Here is a 12,956-nt window from a genome sequence, read left to right on the forward strand (position 1 = left end):
ATTTATCTCTAAAACAGATGACAAGGGAGTCTGGCCATCGTTACAGTGAACCCCTGTCATAACCTATTATTTTTTAAACCAAATGTCAAATTTTTGTTCCTGTGAACACTCTGCCATCAGGCATAATGCGTTTGTGTTATCCCACCGATCTTCCTAAATTAAAGCTAAGGACATGAAGACATGAAAATTTCTGTCAGGATTACTACAGAAGCAGAAAGGAAAAAAAAATTCCCATCAAGCAAAATGTAGGACACACTCACATACTTGAATTGGTCAGACAGACGGGTATCAATAGGATCAATTCTAAGACCAAGGATAACGCCATGACTTTGCACTCTCATAATACACCGCCAAAAGTCAATAGGGTTTAATACTACAGTTGTGTATTATTTCTATTCCATATTCCCATTCCCAGAGTGACTTAAGTTCTACATTTCATTAAACTGCAACATGGCGTTGAAAGCTCTGACCCTCAAGTACCAGAACACCACCACAGAACATCGATTCCAAAGGCAAGATCACACGTATTTTCCTGAAGCCAAGCTGCCACTGACATGTGAGGCAAATTAAAAACACATATTGGAACCTACGCATCATTCCTTTAGCTTCAGTTTGAGGAAAACATTGACTATTTTTCCCCCCACCTCAGAAATGCTGCATCAAAAATGTTACCAGTGGTATTTCACTCTTTTTCATGTCTTTCATTCATAAAACGTAAATTCCGTTATGGGAAAGGCGGGAGAAACAGTGGTAAGTCTTGGATATCCTGGGAAAAGGATTACCCAAATGGATGCTCTAAATCTACCATCATTAAACAAAATACTTTTGAGGGACAAAACTAAAACCCTGTGCACTCCTGTTACAAGAAGGGGGAAATGACCCCCTGACTGCGCACTACTTAAAATGGCAGTGAGCTCTAATAGGAAGGAAAAAACAGAAAACTTAAATAAACAGAGGCTTAAAAAATACAGCTCACGAGCAACCTGATGAAAAACCAACTGCATCTAAGGCAGAAGTTTATATCCTGCCACTTCGGCACATGGTTTCATTTAGGAAGCATCTTGATTCCCTGAATAATGCCATTTCACTTAGAGGAAACAAGTTATGACTTCTCAAATTACTTCTCAAAGCAACATGCCAGAGACAAATAAGTACATCAGTAAGAAAACAGCTTGGGAAATCTCACTGTTGCCTACATCCCAAAAATGCTCCCTTCCCCTCCTCCCTGGTGTATATGGTTTGGTTTTTTTTTTCCTGTTCTGCTCTTGGTTTGAACAAAGGACATTCTCAGCTGCTGCCCTCATTTCTGAACAGAAGTTATCACTCCTGATTTTTTAAGACATGTATAAATTCACCTGTTCCTCTCCCTGGAATAGCTCATTTCTCTTAATACTCGTATTTTTCTCTCATGCGCTGTAAAAAAGGATGGCTGAATTAGTAGGATACTCATGATAGGAAAAGCACACTTGCTTCTACGAGACCTCGGACATTCACAACATTGTGGATGCTGTTCAGTGCCAAATGGCACCTTTTTGAAGGAGGCACCAAATTAGAGAGATTTCAGACATTAAATGCTACCCATACCCTCAGTGCCGCTGTGCAGGATTCCCCATTTCCTATTTCACAATGAGAATAACTGTTTGACTGAACAGCAGTAAACCAGAGAACTGGGAAAAGTCTCTTGGAATAACACTTCCAATTGACTCCTGGTGTGCCTCCATAATTTTGTTTTGTGAAATCCTATGATACACAGCTATTTGCTTGGATGATATCTGCCTACAGTATTGACGGATTTAATTAAGTGGAAAACATTACATCGTATCTTCTACTGAGCGAGCAAGCGGTCCACATGTCACAAAAATCTCATTTTTTAACCAGCACACATTTTCACAGTAGAGTGTTGTTGCTAGTAGAGAAATAAAATGCCACACTACATTTACATCAAGTAATAGCCTCAAATTTGCAACTTCACATATTTCCTCATAAATTGGAACCAAACTTCAGATTACCATACAACTGGACACATCTTTTCAAACAGGTTGGGGACCTATAATGCAATACTAACAGAAGCTAAAAGTTTCCAGTATTTTCCTTTTTCTGCTAGGAAATGGCTGAACACCTGTTTAATGTGCCCACAGGCAATAATCAGGAACCAGTGACGCTGCTTTCGCTTAACATTTCATTTCCTGCTACAGCAGCACATTGCTATTAGCAATGACCTTCTAGCTGCAGAGGATGTGATATTTATTGATTAACAAAACAAGGAAAAGATCCCAAGTCCCTTTGAACTTTTCCTTTTTAAAAATGAGAACATACTCATAAAGAGGACAGGCTTGCTAAAAAAAAATCTTTTTATATTCATCTGAGGTTCACTTCACATCTGGTCTTCACTGTTCCGAAGCGCTACTAATTATGATCTGTTAATTAAGAAACGAAAGTGCTGCCATTACCTGTTTGGAAGAAATGGAAACTTCTGGATCAATTACTTGCTCTGGAGTTTAATCAAGAGATGATCTGGGTGGAGCCGTCAGGAAAAGGGAAATAATAGCTTGGGGAAGGAGCACTCAAAACAGCTGATTTGATTTGCCCAAGCAAGTGATTTATTGCCAGAGACGTGGCTGTTTCACCAGCACTAAGCAGAATGAGATCAAAGTCAGCATTAAAACCTTAATAAACTCCGCGAACGGCCACAGCCTGTTTTGGGCAGCGATGCAGAAAGTCTCACGTGCCGCGTGCCAGCACCCCTTTCTTCACCTTGCTGTGCTCAGCACCCCCAGGCCCTTGCTCTCCAGGCTGTCGCTTCGGCAGGAGAGAGGCAGTGGAAGTGGCAGCTCAGGTTTTGTCCGTACGCTGCTGACAACGCCCCACGCGTCAGGTTCGGCACTTGTGCCTCCCTCTGCCGTCAGTGCTTTGGAGAACCAGCAAAATCCGACTGACTGCCAACCACCCCGCAGGGAGATGCAGCAGTGTCCTTCCGCAGCACCAAAAGGTCAAGTGGGCTCAGAGGAGGACTAGCCATCTACAATTAAATGTCCGCACGTTATAGGCCTTTGATTCTTTTTGATTTTTGCCTCTTCACACGTCGCGTTTTTGTGGAACAAGCAAACAATGCTTGGTTTGGAAAACACTTTATTTAGCAAGCACTGCTGCTGTCAGCTCTCTCAAAATCGTATTTAATATCCATGACAAGGACAGACAAGGATCCAAGAAGCGAAGGATCCACATTGCTAATGCAGTTAAACTCTGCGGCTTCAGAACCAAGATGCAGGCCAGGAGCACTGGGATAGCCTGCAGTACCAGCTGAGGTGCGGCGAAGGCGGTTCGGCTCGCATCTAAGGATGCCCTAGAGAGAGATCCGTGGGAGTTGCAGTGTATCGGTGTCCCCAGAAGATGGTCATGTGCAAGGAGCACTAGGCATGGATCATCTGGCCCTTATTAACTACACTAACGGCCTGCAAGCCCTGGGGTGGCATCTTCACAAGCTGCTGGACCAGATCATGCAGACCTGCTGGCTGATGCTGCTCTGTTTCCAGCAGGGTGTGAGCGCGCGGAGGAGGAATGTCCTAAAGCATGCTGCACCCAGGCTGCCGGGATGCTTGGCCTTGACTTGCCAGTTCCCACCAGAAGAGTCGACTGGTTGCAGCAGATATCTTTCTGATGTACTTTAGCGGTCGCCTATCTCGGGCATTGGGAAGGAACTATATTTTATCACTCACTTGTCATAAAGCAACTGCTCCATGTTGTATTTATGGTTCTCAGAGCTCTTAGCTTCCCGTTGCTGTTTTATATGTATAGCGCAGCAGCATTTAGAAGTCTCCAGTATAATTTATAATCCAAACAAAGAAGGTGGAGGGGAAAAAGAGACTAATTAATTCGTCCCAGATTATGGAATAATGCAGAGGGAGAGCCAGGGAATAAAATGCAAATCTCTGACTCTCATCTACTTGACTGCTGCCTCCTGTGGAAGTCACTTTAAGACATGGATAATAATCAATCAAAAGCCTCCCTTAGTATGAACAGGACTCCAAGCAGAGACCCCAAAGCACTGGTGTACTTCTGACAGAGCAGAGAGCTGCCAGACCAACAGCTCAAGGCAGAGTTGCACTTTTATCTCCCTATCTGCCTAATGCGGCTATGCCTTTTTGATCATGCCATCTGGTCCCCTCTCTCCTATTTTTTGTATTTATTTCTGATTTGTAATACATGCTGCAACTGCGCGGGCAGCTTTATTCTGTAAAACTGTTCAACTGTGACCTTTTTCTAAATACACAGAAATGAAGTTTGTAAAACAGCTAGAAAACAAGGCTGGAATCATCCAGATTATGATAATTATGCAAGAGAAGATCAATACTAATCCACTCTAAAGCCACTAATTCTCAACCCTTCAGAAATTCTAGTATCCACATCCAACAGTTCATCATTTTGCAAGCAGCACCGTTAGTCTGTGCTGACATTTACCCTAAAGATATACTATGTCAACTGAAAAATAAGGTTATATGAAACCTGCCAGTTTCAGCTTGCATCACTGTCAAGAAACCAAATACAAAGTGCAGTTTGCAGAGTGTGACAATCCCCGAAAACCTTAGGAATCAAAACTAGTCCTGCTCCAAAATGTTTGAGAGCGTCTCAGAGCTGAATCAGAAAGTTAGGGGGTTGTTTTCATTTAATTTCTGACACTGAAGAAAATGAGTAACTGCCTTTGCTGCCCCCAAAAGATTTTAAGAGTTTTTTTACGACAGTGTGCATCGAGGAATTGATCAAGAATGGAGTAGCACCATTTCTTTGGAAAGAGAAACTAGGCTATTCAGCTAATCCTGATGAGTTTGCAAGGAGGAGAAGATAACACGGGTAATTCAGTTGTCATCTAAGGGTATTAGAGGATATGAGGCACTTTTTACTGTAAGCTTTCTTCACTGTAGCAAAATAAAGTTCCCATCTCCTGGGATAAAACTGGAGCTCAAGGTGGCCTCAGGAAGTGCGAGCTCAGTTCATTTTTCAGAAGGCAATGCAAACTCTGCCTGTGCTCCTGAACCTTAAAGTCAATCTTCTCACAACCCTGCAAAGACAGACGCCGTGTTGGTTGACATGAGAACTGCAAGATACCTCCTCTACTTCGCAGAGGTGGACCGCACCGTGCTCCAAGTACTCCTGAGGCCGGACTCATGCTGGATTTGGCCTGAGTGGTCTAGCACCGTGGCTGCGTTGTAGCCTCTCCCAAAACACACTGCTTGGGATCACATTTGTCACCAGGTGAGATTCAAGGACAAGCTCCTTAAAGGTGAAGGTCATTCGGAATAAAGTTATAAAAGAAAAAGGAAACAAAGTGCATTACTAAGTATGCCCCTAGCAGCGAAGAGTCTCTTTAGCGGCTCCAGCCCCCTGGCTGGCTCCTGAGGCTAGGCAAATTAGCTTTTGTAATTTACCCAAAACGTGGAGGATCTTGGAAACGTCTCATAGCACGATATTTTCATGTCCTTCTGTTAAACATAGTTACACATTTTTTCTTCCTCGCAGCTACGAATATAGGACCTTTTTTCTTGAAAATAGTAACACAGAAGGTTAAGTCTATTACAGAAAGGCTTTAAATATTATTCAAAATCTGCATGCACTGACATGATACCTGAAATTACAGTAACAAATGGAAACATTTTTATTTAAAGGACTATCTTTTGCTACATTACGTAAACTACACTTCATACATTTGAAGATATCTAACAAAACGTAGGGAGCAGCAGGAATAATCTCTCTCAAGAAAAATCCTTCAGCAAAGGATTATCATTTGCACTATCACTAAATGCAAAGTTTATAATTTTGCACTATTCCTTCAGATTTCATATTTGTTTCAAGATTAAATACAAAATTAGTAGAGGACTGGCAGTATTTTGCTATTTTTCATTTCTTTAAGGTATTGCTTCAAAATGGTAACACTCTAATCATGAGGAAAAATAGAATGCACATCATGAATTTTTGTCTAAACTCCTTAAAATAGCTGAGCAAGTCCTCTCATTAAGGTCTACTGAAGCCAATAATACTACATTCAGTTTCTGTTTTCTGATTTCCTGCAGTACTTTGTTTTGAAAATATATGTACAAACCCCATTATATTCTGATATTGATTATGTCGCTACATTGGAATCAAGAGCACGTGTTGCAGCAAGGCTGTAACTTCTTGATATCGGGAGGCTGGTTGCATTGATCCTATCACTTCCTATTATTACACAGATGTCAAACTGTTTACGAACACATTCTCTGTAAAAAAATTTAACAAGCTAATCAGCCTGTGCATTGCTTTTTTTTTTTAACTTAATTTTAAGAAAATGGGGTTGATTTTATTAAATTGTCAGAGGTAAACTTTATCAAATCATGACTCTGTAGTAATAATAACTATCATCTGCACTTCTAATGTCAAAGAGGTCGAGTCTGAATTCTCTCGTGTCCCACATGAATGGTGTACAGGATCAAAACACACTCAAACAGACTGGAGGAAACTTAACTTAGAGCCCTGGTGATCCCAGCTACAATTTCAGTGCACAGAATTTTTTGTTTATCCACATGACTATTTTCAACAGCTTCTGAGAGGATAATTTCAAACAAACCTCTCCTCACTGTCATTGTCACCTACAGGCCAGATCTTTTCATTTGGAGACAACCCGTGAAGACGGTAAAGTTGCACCGCTATCTGACATGATTAGGGAATGGCTGGCTGCCAAATAACTTGTGGCCAAGAGAAAGAAGCAACTCAAAAGTATTTTGCCACCCTCACTTTGTCAAACGGGAGTGCTGCAAAAAGGTCCTTCATGTAATTTCACACAGTCATGCTTCTGGTGGACTTGAGCTGCTCTCTCCTCAGAGCAGCATCCAATTTATTTCCTAGAGAAGAGTTAGCATCAGTAAATATGTTATCAGCTCTAAGTACACAAGGTTTTTGGTGCTTTGGTTCAAACCTTATTTTTGTGTCTTATTTCTTTCCAATGAGCCAAAGTCAACAGCAGACGGTACAAAAGTTGAGGTATATGCAGGGGAAGCACTTCCACACTGACAATAGAGTATTTTCGTAGCCCACGTATCTCAGACTGGCATTCAAACAGGAACTTATTTCAACTTAAAAAATAACAGTTGTAACGTGAATGAATAAATGCTTTACCTGTATTCATCCTGCGTAAACCGTGGAATTACTGAAGGCTGCAGTACAGCAATTTCTACGGTAGTGGTATTGAACTTCACGGGATCCCCATCATCATATGCAATGACCACTAGCTATAAACAACACAGAAAATCACTCCCTTAGTATAGGCAAGAACATTTTTAATGTTAACTTGCAACAATACTTCTTATATTTTCACCGTCTAACAAATCGGATGAGATTTTCTTTCACTGTAAATCATACATTGTATATAAGAACAAAACATAGAGGAAAAAGGTGACAGCCATCCACTAGTTGAACCATCTGCTAGAAGATTTACAGAAACACAGTAAACTGGAATTCAAATACAACAGTCTTCTACAAATACCTCTCCAAAACACATTGTCAGCTTCAAGTACATTTTTCAGGGGATTCCCTTCACATCTAATCACAGACTGTCCTTACTCAGAACTCCAGAAACAATTTCAACTTCTTTAACAGTATATCGTTCAATTCTACATTTATGCACTGGAATATTTTTTATTGAAAAACCAGCTATAACTCCCAATAAAACTGAAAAAGTGCTAGGTAAGAATTCTGTTTGCTGACATTAGTATTCAAAACTGAGGTCTGATATCAAAACAAAAACATTAACATTACCTCCCCTCCAAAAAAATCCTCTTAAAAAGGAGATCTTCGGCATGCTAAAACACGGACAAGACCAGAAGACCTTCTCCAAAGGTGGCCTACTATAGTTCTTTTGCTTATCTGATCTTTACTCATGTCTACTTGTTTATTTAATCTGTGCTTGCCTGCTGAGACAAATAGGTTCACCTGTTTTCAGCTTTCATACAAAGATAAGCCCTCTGCTAGCAAAAGGATGAGAGCCCAGCCCACTGAAGATGGAGTAATGGAGAGTTTTCCAGTTTCCTCTCTCTCTAAATTTGTCCTTATTTCAGGAGGTCACTAGATGGAGCAGGTCAGCATCTCATTCTAGCAAAGGGTTTTCAACTCATTTCTGCGAGTCCAAGCTATTCCCAGAATAGGTCGGTGAAGAGACAGCTTAAAACAAAAGAAGGCACTTTTTTCAGCCAATATATTACAGAACTCACCAGTGCAAGATATCATAATTGCGGAAACTATGAGTATGTTAAAAATTGACTGGGAAAATTCACAGAAGATTTAGTGGCAGATACAAGCCCAATGGTTTAGATGCAAATACCAACTCAAAGTCTCCACATCATTGATTTCTGGAGTCTTTCCTGTGCTTCCTCCCTAAGCATCCATATTTTCTGAAAAGTAATGCTAAATTTACCATGGGTCTGTCCTAATATAGAGCAGTCTTCACATAGAAACATTGTTCCATGTCCATGTGCACATCACCTGTGTGTTATGTATGACAGCTTCAGAAAACAGCCACACAAAATAATTACTGAGAAGTAAAAATAAAAAGTGCAACAACAGAAAAGCTACACTCTGGTGATGTTAACCGAAAGATAATTCTCTTCCTCTTTGAGTTTTACTATGTCACTTAAAAACTGAAAAGAACTCAAATTAGCACTGTCCTCAGTTCCTAAAACAGTGACGGCATTTCAACGCTACTGAAATTCACAGTAGTGTTTGATGGGACACTCAGAAGTGGAAAACAGTGGACAGTTTTATTCCTCATAATGGAAAAGTATGCAAATAAACCTCTCTTTAATCTTCATTTCAAAAATAACTAACTGAAAGAAGAAACAAAATACACCTTAATGACCATACAAAAGGTGGGCAGTTTCCAAGTAGGGAAATTACATGTAAACCCCCACGTATTATAGATACCTTTTTTTTGCTTACTGACACACTTTGATTTTAATTTTTAACTACTCCCTCCACTCATGGATTTAAGAGGGGAGATCTGTCCCAATGATTTTGATTAAAACACGCTAACTACACTTGAGGCTCTTCAGGAACAATAACAACACAATAGTAATTTAAGCCTCCTTAAAGCCAATGTTTTTGCATTACAGCATTTGTGAACAGGAAGTCCCGAACTATGCAACTGCGCAGTAACTTTCTTTACAAGGTATCTCGCCATTCTTACAAAGTTCTCACAAAATTGTTACGCTGACAGCCCTGTTGAAAACAAAGAGATCAGCAAGGTAACTTTCAAAAACTGAGGTTTCCTTCAGCTGCCTCCCTGTTTCTTCTGCCCTCCTAGCAGTAGCAATCACGTCCATTCAAGACATTCGGAAATCACAAAGGCACAAAAGATGTGCCAGGAAGAACTTAAGGAAGTAAAGAAACAAACAAAATACAAATTTCACATTTTTCTATGCAATATAAAGCAACACAGAGAAACACAAAGGTAAAAGGACTTCCATTACTGACAATATACAGCTATATAAGTTCATACCTTAAACACTGTACTTGGCGCTTCATTTAGGTTTACTCGGGTTACTACACGTCCTGAGTTTTCATCCACGTCAAAAATGCTGGCACTGTAAGGAAACTGGACAACATCTACTTTGTATCGGACTCGACTTGCTGGTGTGCCCTGTAAGGCAAAAACAAAGCAACTTGCATATTTTTGTATTTTTACACACCTCATAACATTAGTAAGGGATTAAAATGCAACGTTGGTAAACAGACCATCACAAACAAAACTTGCAATTTGCCTTCCTCAGAACTGGGTTTGTTACTAAGCAACCCCCTTGCCTCCCCCCAAAATATCTTACAGTGACATCTGAGAGGTCCAGTAAGAAAAATGAGCGGAGGTTTGGAAAGAAGAGAGCTGAAAAACCCATCTACTTAACTACAGACAGAAGCAGTGGCCTGTTTTGTAACTACTGAAATTTTTAAGTAACACAAGATGGGCACGGCTTAAAGTTAACAAACCTTTCAAAAATATTTTAATGTATTATTAAAACTCCTTTTAAGTTCAAGAAACTTCTAAATACTCTAAAAACTCCAACACTTATTCAGCTTGTCCTGAAAGTTACTGTGTCTGGTTGCTGAAGATGGAAAGCTGTGTGTTATATTATTTTCTGACAAGTCAGACTATAGTTCTGCATACAGGACAGTCCAGCCTATGTGACATTCACACGCTTCTCTTTTAGAGGAAACAAAAAGAAAACAGCACCAGGGTTGCCTGGGAAAACCTAAATATAAATGCAGCCTAAATGGACTCTTACATACAAATCAAACAGCAGCATCTGAAGGTTTTACTTCTCACCAAAGCCGAGTGATGAAGAACTAATACATTTCAAAATCCTCATCTCTAAGAAGTAAAATACAGAGATTATAGGACCTGCAGCGCTTCCAACCATATTCCAACACATGCTCTTTCTGCGGCTGAACTGTACAGGTCTAGCAATTTTGGCACAACCATGGAAAAGCTCAGGTGCACGCCTTCCTCACCGAAGAGGTGAGTCTGCCCCGCTCCGCAGGGCTGAGACGGTCCCAAGAGCTTGTGCGAAGTGACCGGACACCTGTGGCCCTCCCCACCTGTACCACAGGGCTTCTGCCTCGCAGCGGGAGGCTGAGCATTACCAGTGCCACTTGCTATTAGGTACCAGAGCCGGCTCCCAGCACAACGTCAGCAAACAAAAAGGAGAATACATTTGTCATATCATGGTAACAGAAAACGCAGTTTTGCAAGCGGATTTTAAGTAGCCCTGTAATGAACCCTCCCCACTGTTCAAACCCTGTTTCAATGACAAGGAACGAGCACAGACAGCCCATGCATGTGTCACAAATTGTATACATGCATATGCACCCCAAAATAGCAAAATAAAAGAGGAATCAGAAGGGGCATTGCCAGAGAATATATAATAGATTGATTTTTCAAATCAGTAACTCAGCATTTTCTAACAGAAGGCTATTTACCTGATTTAACTGTTTCAACACTAACTGCCTAAATAAATAACATTTATGGTGAAGAATGAAGTTTCTTAAAGCATGCATTATATTCCAATGATCCCATTCCAGCAGTCACCCTCCGGGGACCTTCAGAGGATGTGGAGTAACACCATGCCTGTAAGCACAGCCTAAGAGGCGGCCGCTCCCACGTCGGAGAGAGGAGGGCCCTGGCAGCTTGCGCTGACCTGCGTGATTGTGGTGCTGCATTTCCCACCCCCAGGCCGCTCGTTGATCTCAGAAATTCCCATGAAACCCCGGCCTTGGTGCACTGAGCCTGGCGGCTGAGCGCTCCTTGGCCGTATCAGAAACCCTGCATGGCTGAGGCTGGGAACGTACCCCCGCTGCCCGGCCCAGGTGTCAGGTAGAACAACACTGAAGCCTTGAGAATTTTTAGTAATTACCACTGGGACTGCGGCCAGGATGGAAATTTACGGATGACTAAAGCCAACCATCTTGCGAACCTATAAGCGGTGGTCCTGAGTGAGGCCCTTGGAGCTCTCCGGGACCGCAGCGGGCTGCGCCCAGCATCTCCCTCTCAGTGGGAGCCTCTCGGAGCTCGCCACCTCTCGGGTCTGCGATATTCGGAGGACCGTCACTGATGACGGCGCCTGGGCTGAACCCCTTCATTCCTCGAAGCTCAACCCTTCGCCCGTTGGGAGGGAATGCCTAGACACTCGACGTGAATATTTCTTCACTGAAATCGAGGGGAATTTTTAACCGGTATACTTTCTGTACATATATATATATACATATTTCTGCCTGTCTGTATCTGTGGACTAACAGTAAGCATAATCTGTAATTAAGTTGTGATTATAGCAGACTCTACTAACACTTATTTCATAAATATTCATAATGATTAAGTACTACTGAAGTTTGTTAATGACTAGTTGATGATTAAGTGCTGCTAAACACATATAGTCCCTAAGATATAAACCCTTAGATGATTCTCCTTTATATGTTTCATCCGTGTAATAAGTAATAGAGTGAACCTTGCCATTGAATTCTGTTAGGTCGCACCTTTATAAATCTCTATTAAAACAACTTTCTCCTAATACCTTTGATAGTGATTCTTCAAGCGGCCTCTAAACCACTCATTCGTGACACTGATCTATCAAGTCCCAAAAAGCAAAATGGGTGACAATGCTTGTCCCTGGGATCTCCACAGTCCCACCGCTCCCTGGTAGCACCCCAGGCTTTGCTGCAAAAGCCGCTTTCTCACGTGCGCCCGGAGGAGCTTCTCCGGTAGCGGCGGGATGGGTCCTGGCACCCGTCTAACTTAAAAACGGCAGACACTTCTGGCAGGAATCACCCAACATCTTTTCAGATGAGATGAATTGTACCAACGACTGTTTACAGAGGATGTCTGGGAGACACTAAATTTTAACAGGTCACTTCCATTCTCAGCGAGTGCCCCTTCACTAGCACTGATAGTAATCCACTGTTTTCAAAGGCTAAAAGGTGATGTAGCAGCAGGTTATTAAAGCAGTGAAGCCAATATGAATATAAACTATGCGCTAAGGAGCTGTAAGAAAAAGGGCATCAAAGAAGGGGTTTAAAGCAAAGAAAGAGGGTTTTTGCACACTGATGTCTGAATAATGATTTTTCAGCAGACCAAAGTCTCTGTTATCTGGATATGTAGACACTTGGGACATTTCAAACTAGGTTATTTGCTAAATATATTTAGGAGTAGATTCACAGAAGCACTTAGAAACTCGGGTCCTATCATCAGTACGATTTCAGTTTCTTAATGCCTCTGAGTCTAGACCTCAGATTTGGTTTTGACCTTTAGATTGTATTTAAACAGACAAAATATCAGAGCCCACAGTTTCATTAATAGCGAATAGGTAATTTTCATCTGTATTCAATAATGTGTTTAAAGCAGCTTTGTTGTTATTGAGAATATATTCAATGTACCATGTCAGCTACTAACTACA

At 41.3% G+C, this 12,956-nt stretch overlaps 1 protein-coding gene across 2 annotated transcripts in view; it reads right to left on the minus strand.

The window, feature by feature from the left end:
• The window catches only part of PCDH15 (protocadherin related 15), an 827,781-nt gene that overhangs the window by 83,451 nt on the left and 731,374 nt on the right, over positions 1-12,956 (minus strand). For both annotated transcript variants that reach the window (XM_075154074.1, XM_075154076.1), the window contains 2 exons: positions 9,518-9,658; positions 7,144-7,256 (listed from right to left, as the gene is read on the minus strand). In XM_075154074.1, coding sequence (XP_075010175.1) covers positions 7,144-7,256; positions 9,518-9,658 — 254 coding nt within the window. The remainder of the gene's footprint in view (positions 1-7,143; positions 7,257-9,517; positions 9,659-12,956) is intronic.

This window comes from Calonectris borealis, chromosome 7 (assembly GCF_964195595.1).
Source record: "Calonectris borealis chromosome 7, bCalBor7.hap1.2, whole genome shotgun sequence".
NCBI lineage: Eukaryota > Metazoa > Chordata > Aves > Procellariiformes > Procellariidae > Calonectris > Calonectris borealis.